This window comes from Monodelphis domestica, chromosome 1, assembly GCF_027887165.1.
Source record: "Monodelphis domestica isolate mMonDom1 chromosome 1, mMonDom1.pri, whole genome shotgun sequence".
NCBI classification, from domain to species: Eukaryota; Metazoa; Chordata; class Mammalia; order Didelphimorphia; family Didelphidae; genus Monodelphis; species Monodelphis domestica.
Window position 1 is genome coordinate 388,874,642 of NC_077227.1, and position 10,259 is coordinate 388,884,900.

Consider the following 10,259-nt stretch of genomic DNA (forward strand, 5'->3'; position numbering starts at 1 on the left):
GATAATACATGTATAACCCAGATCAAATTGCTTGCTGTCTCCAAAAGGGGGGAGGGAAGGAGACAATCTGGATCTTATAATTTCAGAAAACATGATGAAAATTCTTATCATCTGTAATTGGAAAATAAAATATCTTTGCATTTAAAAAAATAAAGATATGGCCTTAAAAGATGTGTAAGAAATTCAGAAGGCAAAGAGGTTGAAGGAAGGTCCCAATGGTTTTAGGGTATATTGGAGTTAGGATAAGACAGACAATGGTCCTGTTTGACTGGAATATGGAATACACAGAAAAGGAATGATATTTTTAAAGTCTGGAAAAGTAGACCAGTGTCAGATTGCTGAGAGAGCCTTGAACACCAGGCAACTGATTTTAACCTTTACTTAGTCAACAGGGAGCCAATGAAAATTTTCTGAGTAGAGAGGTGACTTCATTAAGTACAGATCCATTCCTCTCCCACAAAGCTAAGCTGCCCTGGAGACCCTTCCTGTACCTAGAGGTAGGGAAAAAGAAAGGAAGACAGGGCTGTGGGATCAAGTCAATCTGAAACACTCTTTCCCTCAACTTTAGAAGTGAGGCAGGAGATGGTGACTGCTCCTTTAAGAGCCATGCCCTTTTATCAGAGGATAAAAGGAACCCCCTGGGCAGAGGTCTTAGGCTAAGCATGGCTACAGCTGCTCCAACGGTGAGTCTGACACCTCCCCCCTTCTTATGTGTCTCTCATATCCCCACCTTGTTTTAACTGGCCAGCAGCCTGGCAAGGGCTTTGTGCTGAGAAGGATGGGGGAAGGAAGGAAAGGTAGCCCATCATGGATCTTAACTCTCCACAACCCACCTCTGCCTTCCCTCCCTCTTCTGGCCAGGTGGAAGATGTGCAGACTGAAACCCAGGTGCTGGAGGAGTCCCCAAAAGAGAGGAAGTTGCCTCTTGGGGAAGGGCTGGAGAAGCATCCTTTGGAGAACAGGTACTGTTAGGGGCTGTCCCTTAGTATCTGCCTCAGTTTATTAGTAAGGCCCTTTTCTTCCCCTTGGGTTTAGTTAGCCCTTTGGATCCTCTAACTCAACCTTTTTATTTTAGAGAATAGGAAACTGAGGCCCTTGAGAAGTAAAGTTATTTTCCTAATTCTATACTAAGTCAGTATTAGAACTAGAATTTGAACCCAGGTCTTGGACTCCCAAACCTTTATACACATTTTTCTCATTTTATTTGACCAATTCTGTATTACTGAATTCCACTGTTTTGCTTCCTTTCTGTCTTCCTTCCCTTTCCCCACCCCCTCCAGGTGGGCCTTATGGTTCTTCAAGAATGACAGGAACAGAGTTTGGCAAGACAATCTTCACCTAGTTACCAAGTTTGAGACTGTGGAGGACTTCTGGGCGTGAGTATCTGGGGTTTGCTGGAGGGCTGTGGGAAGGAGCCTCAGCTGGGCCCAGGGAGAGAAGAAGGGGGTGGGTTGTGGCAAAGAAATATACTACTTAAAATTTTTTTTATTAGCTCCCTATTGCCCAAGCTAAGCTAAAATCAGTTGACCAAACTCCATCAGGAAAAGAGGGACAGTTCTGTCTGACCCTCTTTCTCTTCCCTAAAAATGAACCTCTTTCTTCTCTGGAGTCTTCCACTCTGCTAAGACACCTGGGCTTTCCTTTTCTGTTAGTGGGTAGGAATCCTACGTACTCCTGGCAAGACTTCTCTCATTTCTGCCTATGACCAGAACCATCATAAAGATCCCACCCAACAGCAACCCAGTTGGCCACTTGAATAGTCTCTATTTTCATAATGTGCCTATCTGGCTGACCAGCCTCACTCTGAAACCCCTAGAGGTAGGAATGGGGTCCCCAGGTCTGATTTAGACTCCCTTTGGCTCATGTGGGCCTTGAACAAAGATGAGTCCTTGTTGCTAATGTGACCTCAGATGGTAACCTACGGTTAAGCAGGATTCCTTCCTACAACACCCCTAAATGGTCTTCCATCAATCTCCTTCAAGATCTTCTCTGAAAACACCCTACAGAGGCATCAATCACATTTTCTACTTCAGGACAGCTCTGATTATTAGGGAATTTCCCCTAACTTCCAGGCAGAATCTAGTTCCCTTCTTATTGCTCTTCTTTGTGCCCTCTAGGGCCAACCAGAGCAAGTTTAATCCTTCTTTCACAAGAGAGCCTCCCTTCAAATCTTTGAAGACAGCTATCATGTCTCTGCTAAGTCTGCTTATCAATGATGGGAGGCCATATGGGGAAGTGGAAAGACAGTACTGGTCTTCGTTCCAATATCCACAAGCTCTCTGAGCTCGAATGAGCCAGATAATTACTGTTAGCATAAGTGAAGTGTCCTGCCTGTGGTGACATGGTGAGTCAATGGCAGAGCTAGCATTTGACCCCATCTGTAAAATGGAGACAATATCGACTCTCCTACCTCCTTCCCAGAACAGCTGGGGAGAAACAGCATTTCATACCTTTAGAGCCTAGTATAAATGTGAATGAAAATTTGGTTATTAGGGAAGAAGATCCCTTCTAGTCTTGCCTGGCTCTAGATTTTCCTTAAAGATTGGTGGAAAGAACTCTAGATTTAGAGTCAAAATGTCTTATTGCAGTTCTTGGTTCTGTTGCTTTCCCCCTGGATGATGCTGGAAAATGTGTTTCGTGGGCTGGATGGCATTTGCTGACATTCCTTGCTTTTGTGGCTCCTGAGCAGATGGGCCCTTAGTGGAAATGAAAGTGAACAATATTTTAGCCTCTGCTGGCCCCAAAGTGGTTTATGATCTTGGACAAGCCCACACACCTAATACTGAACAACCATAGGGACAATAATGAAGAAATGCCACCCCTTCCCCTTGTTTCACCTAATGGACCCAGGATCTTCAGATCTCTCAGTTCTCAAGGTCTGCTCCAAGCCTGGGCCTCTCCACCCCGAGACTGATCACTTAGTAATCTACTCAGAATAGAAAACCAAAGCAGAAATATCAGCCAGGGGTCTAGGTACAAGCACAACTAGTTGAGTTTATGCTCCATATAGGAGCAACCTTGGAATGGGGAAAGAGTGATACCCATTTCCTTTAGCCAGAAAGTCTGGCCACCTCTAGTGACAGATTTGAAGGAAAAGAGCCTTTTTCTTTTATTCTTTTAATGGATGTCATGGTAGGTCACTCCAAGAAACCACCGTGCCACATCAGACTAAAAAGTCAAGCCCTTTCAAGGTAGACGTGTGACCACAACTAGATCTCGGAGGTGCTCCTGTAGAAGGGAGTATCTGGGCCTTCTCTGTAAAACCCTGTAAAAAAAATCTGTAAAAACATATAAGTGTTTTATCTGTAAAATTAGGGGGCCCAGAATGGAGAGGCTCCATGGTCCTTTATACCTGTATTGCCTGTGATCCCTTTGAGAGCTTCAACCCTAAACTCTTGCCCTTGGGGTTCTCCTATCCATCTGGTACTTGTGGCTCTGCCTTGGGACTTGACTTTTTTTCTGGGCCTTCTACCAGGTTAACATACAAAATGATTTTTATACAGCATAGTCTCCCGGCACGAGGGTGTTTGGTATCTCTCTAGGCTTCAGTTTCCCCACTTATAAAATGAGGGAGTTGACTCTGTGGTCCCTTCTCAGACTAAAACAATATGAGACTTGAATTTCTTTTCTCAGGATCCACAGCCATATCAAACTGGCCAGCAAACTGTCCTCAGGCTGTGACTATGCCCTTTTCAAGGTAATATTCCCCATCCTACCAAGCACCTGAGGAAGATTGGGAGGAGGTCGGGGTCAGGCAGGGAGAAATCTCCTGGAGGAATTGTTGCATTGTGGTGCAGTGGAAGGAATGCTCCACTTGACTTCAGAAAGCCCAAGTTGAAATTCCTGACTTTGACATTAACTTGCTCGATGACCATGGGTAAATTCCTCCTCCTTTCTGGGCTTCAGTTTTCTTATCTATGAAATGAGGGGCTAATTAGGTCCTTAAAGATTCCTTTTAGCTCTAAATCCTACAAACCTGGGTGATAAGGCTCAGTTAAGCCTAGCTTTCCTTTCCTTGGGAAGAGGGATGAGAGCTGGGGGTAAAGGTAGAGATATTTTGGAGGTGGTTCACCCCATTGGCCCCGAGGAGACATTATTCCCCTCAGTTTTTTCCCCAGATGGAGAGTACCAAGTCTGGGATGGGTGGGGGAATTTTGCCTTTTTAGGATGGGAGGGGAGAATCTTCTCTATCATGGGTAGCTAAGTGGGAGCAGGTGTCTCTGATTCCTAGTAGGAAGGAGGCTGCTATTAGCCCAAGTTGGGATAAACTATGTTTTATTCCCTGTTCTCTGCCCCCCATTGGCAGGATGGCATTGAGCCTATGTGGGAAGATAGCAGGAACAAACATGGTGGCCGATGGCTGGTCAGCTTGGCCAAGCAACAGCGTCAAAGCAACCTGGATCGGCTCTGGCTAGAGACGGTTAGTATGGGGCTTGGAGTGGTGGGTCAAGGAGAGAAGATACCCCTTACAGGTGCCCCAGGTTGCAGCCATCTCCACCCAGGCTATACCCAGAGTTCATACAGATACATCTGACAGTGAGGATATGGGATGTGGTCCAGCCTAACCTGGAATGTTAAATTTGAAGTCAGAACTCAAATCACTCAACCCTCCCTCCCAAACCATGACTTTAAAACAGATACTGAGCATCCTTTTCTGTGTGATGAGGGGATTGCACTACATCCATGTCTACTCACTACCTCTCACCTGGGTAGGAATTCTCTCTGGGAACATCCATCCCTTTTAGAAGGGGATGGGTCAAGGGTCTGACTTCAGAGAAGGATTTTAGTTCCAGGGTTTGCTCAAAGATGGCAGCCCTGGGCCTCTGAGGACCAAGCACCTCACTCCTCTCTCCTGGGCCCAGCTTCTTTGTCTGATTGGGGAGGCCTTTGAGGAGTACAGTGAGGAAGTATGTGGGGCTGTGCTCAATGTTCGCACCAAGGGGGACAAGATAGCCATCTGGACCAGTGAGGCTGAGAACCAGCCAGCTGTCACCTTTATTGGGTAAGTGGGGGTGGAAGAGGAAGAGCTTTCCAGGGGGAGGATTGGGTTGGGGGGGGGGAGGAACAGAGAATGCTGGAACTGGAGGGAGGGGAATACTGGGGACATATGGGGAAACCCTCTGTTTCCTGTGCCTCCTAGACGTGTCTACAAGGAGAGGCTGGGACTCTCTCCGAAGGTCATTATTGGCTACCAGGCTCATGCAGACACAGCCACCAAGAGCAACTCTTTCACCAAGAACAAATTTGTGGTGTGAGATCCTAGCACGTACACAGGTTCTTCTTACTCTGGACTATAGTGGTGTCTTTCCCCCACCACACCCCTCATTTCACCTGAATTAAAAATGAATAAAAATCAGTAGGCTGTGGACCATTGAGTAGTTAGATCTGATATTTTTAGTGGAGAATCAAAGGGGAAAATTGTGGAACAAATGGGCAAAACCCATTTCCTGCGAGTTTAGGGAAATTGACATCCTCTCTCTCTCTCTCTCTCTCTCTCTCTCTCTCTCTCTCTCTCTCTCAGCTGACATTTATGTAACACTTGCTAGGTGCTGAGGCTACAAATAAAAAAGCAATCCCTGTCCTCAAGAGCTTACAGTCTAATAGGGGAAGATTCTATACAAAAGGAACTGAAAATGGGGTGGGAGGCCAGTATACAGTTCTGGGGCATGTTGGAGAATTCAGAGAAGTCCAGAAGCAGTGTAGCTGGTGGGAAATAATAAAAAAGACCCAAAGCCCTGGAGCCCGTGGTCCTGGTCTCCTATGGAGGGTCCAATCAGAGGGCCAGAGTACTGATGGGGTAGGAGTACTAGGGAGGTTCAGCCTGGTGGCATGTTTCCCAGTGATGAGTTTCTTAGGGAAGGAAGGAAGGAAGATGTGATATCTCCAGAGAGTCTAAAAGCTGATGGGAAGTGGGGAGGAAAACTGTCCTTTTGATTACATTTCCTTTAAACTTCATAACAACTTTGGGGGATGGATGCAATCATTATCTCAATTTTGCAGAAAAGGAAACTGAGGCAAGCTGATCCAATACATTTGCCTAGGGTCATGCAGCTAGTCTGAGGTTAAAGTTAAGCTCAGCTCTTCCTCATTCCAGGCCTGGTGTTCTACCCACTCTGCTACCTTAACTGATTCACAAATGTCAACATACACACACATATATCAATGTAGTCCAATCTTGCATCTATATAGGCATGTATACATACCCATATATGCACTAATACATGTCTATGTATCTGTAGCTTCCTCTGTTCTGTGGAAGTGCCAGCCATCAAGCAACTGCCCATCAGATGATGCTAATTAACATTTTTAAAATCTTTAAAAAAAAGTCAGTGGGTATTTGGCTTTGTGCCTCACAGGCTTTTAAGATTTAAGGGTAGAGGAGATAAAACTGACCTAAGGGTCAAGAAGAGGTCGCTCAGTGAATAGAGCACTAGGCCTGGAAATGGGATGTCCTAACCTCAGACACTTCCTAGCTGTGTGACTCTGGACAAGTCACTTAACCCCCATTACCTAACCCTTATCCCTCTATTGTCTTACTGTCTTAGAATTGGTAGTAATACAGAAAGTAAGATTAAAAAAAAAAGGAGAAAATGAGGCAGGTAGGCGCATAGGGAATAGAACTCTGGGACTGGAGTCTGGAAGACTTGAGTTCAAATTCAAATTGAGGCATGAGCCAGGTGACTCTGGCCAAGTCCCTTAACTTCTTTGTTTGTCTCCTCTTACATCCCAGGGTGGTTGTGAAGGTCAAATGAGATAATGTTTGTAAAGCACAGCTTGGTGCTTGGTACACAGTAGTCATTCTATAAATGCCAATTATCATCATCATTCAGGTCTTCTCTCTATTCCTGGCTAGGTGACCCCAGGCCAGTGCTTCTAGATAAATCAGAGTCCTAGTGAAAAGGTAAAAATAAATAAGTAAAAAAAAATAAGGTTGCCATGGATATTAGAGGCTTTTAGTAAGAAAGAATTGGATTCAAATCCCACCTAAAATACTACATGTGTGAACTTGGGCAAACCATTTAAGCCATGAGTCTCAGTGTTCTCTGTAAAACTTGGGGGGGGGGGAGGGTAGGACAATAGCTTTTCATATTCTTTTCAGTTCTAAATCTATAAATGGAGACCCAGAAAAGAAAAAAAGTCACTTGCCCAGGATAACACAGTGAGTGAATGTAAGCTCTTTGAGGGCAGGGATTCTTTTGATCTGCTACCTAAGAGCTGCCTCTCCCAATTTTACTGGGATGGTTCTAGGGTACCCTGGGGGGGGGGTCATGTTTGGGATTAGCTAATCTCAGCCAGCTGTGTGGTGGCCCAATGGATAGAGCACCAGGCCTGGAGTCAGGAAGACTGATTTTCCTGAGTTCAAATCTGGCCTCAGACATTTGTTAGCTGTGTGACCCTGGGTAAGTCACTCAACCCTGTTGTTTGCCTTCATTTCCTCTTCTGTCAAATGAGCCTGAGAAGGCAATGGCAAACTGCTCCAGGATCTTTGCCAAGAAAGCCCCAAATGGCATCACGAAGAGTCAGACTTGACTGAACAACAGTCAGTCCCCAAGGTCCCCTCTGGTTCCTCCTGGCTATAATCTTCCTCTGTGTTCATCTCCTGAGCGGGGTAACTTGAGTATTTGGGCAACCTTGAAGGTAGTAATGTTTCTGTGGTAGTTTTTTTTTCTTTGACCTCTATATAGGATTACTGAACAAGTCCTTGTCAAATGTTCCTCTGAAATTTATCACAAAGCAGATTTAGAGCTGGAAAGAGCTAGCTTCAGTCTTGACTCAGATACTTATTAGCTGTGTGTCCCTGGGCAAATTATTCAACCTTTTTAAGCCTCAATTTCCTTATCTCTAAAATGGAAATAATAATGCCTACCTCCCAGAGTTGTGAAAATAAAAGATATATATTTGCAAATATATAAAAGTACATAAAAGATAATATTTGCAAAGCACTTTGCAAATCTTAAAGCATTAAATGCTACTATTGTTCAGTTGTACCCCATTCTTTGTGACCTTATTTGGGGTTTTATTGGCAAAGATACTAGAATGATTTCCTTCTCTAGTTCATTTGACAGATGAGGAAACTGAGGCAAACAGGGTTAGGTGACTTGTCCAAGGTCCCACAGTTAATCAGTGTCTGAATGAGTCTTTCTGACTCCAGGTCCAGCATGCTATCTTCTGTGCCTCCTAGCTGCCTAAAGTACCATGTAAATGTTAGTTAGCTATTGTTGATGTTGGGGAGCTCTGGCTGGTTCAATTCTCCTCCCTGTCCTGTGCCTTGTAGGCCCAAGGTCTTTCCCGGTGTATGGGGGTGAGAACCTGGAGTATCTGGGTGACAGTGATCAAGACCCACCGGAATGAATGGTGACTTTGAGGATGTTTCAGAAGGGGAATCAGCAGGATTTAGTAACGATGTGAGAGAGAACCACAAGGTCAGGAGTGTGAAACACTAGATAAACCAGCATTTCTTTGGAAATGTGGACCTGGAGCAGGGTCAGGCTAGGAGAGGCAGAGCTGGGCATTTATCTGCCCAGAGGGGAGTGAGTGCAATTGCCTGGGGAGTAGGCACTGGGAACAGGAAGATAAAGACCTCGAGGAGTAAGAAGACTCAAGGCCTCTGAAGCCAAATGGGGAAAGAATGTTGAGGTAGGAGGGACCAACTATGTCCAAAGCTACAGATAGGTCAGGCGTGAGAATGGTAACAAGTGATGATCACTAAGGTTTCCCACGATTTCAAGGCACTGATTGTGGGAGGGTAGAAGGAGAGAGAATTATTTAAGAATTTTATCAGAGAATGGTAGGAAAGACTAGGGATGACATTACCTAGACGAGGAAGAAGGGTCAAAGGAGAGTTTTAAAATTTCTTTTTGGGGCGATCTGAGCGTTTTTTCCTGTTTTTAAAAAAAATTAATTAATTTGTTACATTAAAATTCCCAGGTTAACTTCCTCCCTTCCCTGTACCAGAGAAGGCATCATTTGATAAATAAACAAACATATATATGTGCACACATATGATATCTCCTTATTTCTCAGTTTTTTTTTTCCTCTGGAGGTAGACATATACAAGCCATTCTTCAAAAATTATTCCTGTTTTTGTATACAATGTTCTCTTGGATCTGCTCATTTCACTTGTCATAATTTGGTGTGGGTTTTTCCACGTTTTAAACAAATAAACCTGTTTGTCATTTCTTATGGCATAGAAGTATTCTATCCCAACCATAGGCCAAGACTTGTTTAGCCTTTCTAAGCATTTTAGAAACTTTTTTCCCAGGTGAAAGTACCTGAGAGAGGGGATGCATGGAGAGCCCCGAATTCTAGACCAATGTAATGTATAGTCTTCCTGTATGGAAGGAACTTGGCTTTTATCCTTTGGGCACTTCATAGGAGGGGTTGCTACTGGAAATTTCTGAACAAGAAAGTGACATGATTACAGTGAATGAGGAAGATGACGGACCTTGCAAGATGGATTGGAGTGGGGCAGCTGGGTAGCTCAGTGGATTGAGAGCCAGGCTTAGAGATGGGAGGTCCTGGGTTCAAATCTGGCCTCAGACCCTTCCCAGCTGTGTGACCCTGGGAGAGTCACTTAACCCCCATTGCCTAGCTAGCCCTTACTACTCGTGTGCCTTGAAACCAATACACAGTATTTATTCTAAGATGGAACCAGAGATTAAAAAACAAAAACAAAAACACCCTCAATCTGAGGCATACAGATCTGGACTTGAGAGGAAAAGGTTCAAATCTGGCCTCAGACACTTCCCAGCTTTGTGACCCTGGGCAAGTCACTTCACCTCCATTGCCTAGCTGCCCTGTCAGGACAGTAGCATAAACATTATTATTCTTATTTTATAGGTTTGGATACCAAGACCCTGAGAACCATGCCCAAAGCCACAAAGCTAATAAAAGGCAAAGAAAGGGCTTGAACTCAGGTTTTCTGATTCTAAATCCAGTCTGCTTTGTCTCTCCATGACTTCCTCACTTTGGTGAGCTTCAGGTGTCACTGACAAACAGGGTGATAACGATACTTGCATCCAACCAATCCATCATTTATTAACTGTCTGGAGGCCCCATGGAGATACAAAGACACAAATGAAAATAGACCTAGGCTTCCATCAGGGTAAACAAACATACACACACATAAATACAAAATAATCTCACTTCTAGCAGTCAGGAGGATCGGGCAAAATCTCCGGGCAGAGTTTTAAAGGAAGCTGGAGATTTTGAGAGGCAGGAGGTGCATTCCAGGCATAAGGGGCAGCCTGTGTAAAGGC

The 10,259-nt window shown here is 44.5% G+C and overlaps 1 protein-coding gene across 1 annotated transcript; it reads left to right on the forward strand.

Annotated features, from left to right (window-relative positions):
* Positions 1-617: 617 nt before the first annotated feature.
* EIF4E1B (eukaryotic translation initiation factor 4E family member 1B) lies at positions 618-5,586 on the forward strand. The gene is made up of 7 exons (XM_003339541.3): positions 618-683; positions 862-962; positions 1,281-1,376; positions 3,634-3,697; positions 4,307-4,420; positions 4,863-5,002; positions 5,141-5,586. The coding sequence occupies exons 1-7, from the start codon at positions 663-665 to the stop codon at positions 5,253-5,255; spliced, it is 651 nt and encodes a 216-aa protein (XP_003339589.1). The 5' UTR covers positions 618-662; the 3' UTR covers positions 5,256-5,586.
* The last annotated feature ends 4,673 nt before the right edge of the window (positions 5,587-10,259 follow it).

What these genes read in the sequence shown, in the direction of transcription:
- EIF4E1B (XM_003339541.3), top strand. Translation starts at nt 663, where the DNA reads ATGGCTACAGCTGCTCCAACG. An exon ending in AAGCATCCTTTGGAGAACAG is followed by an intron (nt 963 to 1,280) that starts GTACTGTTAGGG and finishes CACCCCCTCCAG; the next exon opens with GTGGGCCTTATGGTTCTTCA. An exon ending in ATCGGCTCTGGCTAGAGACG is followed by an intron (nt 4,421 to 4,862) that starts GTTAGTATGGGG and finishes TCCTGGGCCCAG; the next exon opens with CTTCTTTGTCTGATTGGGGA.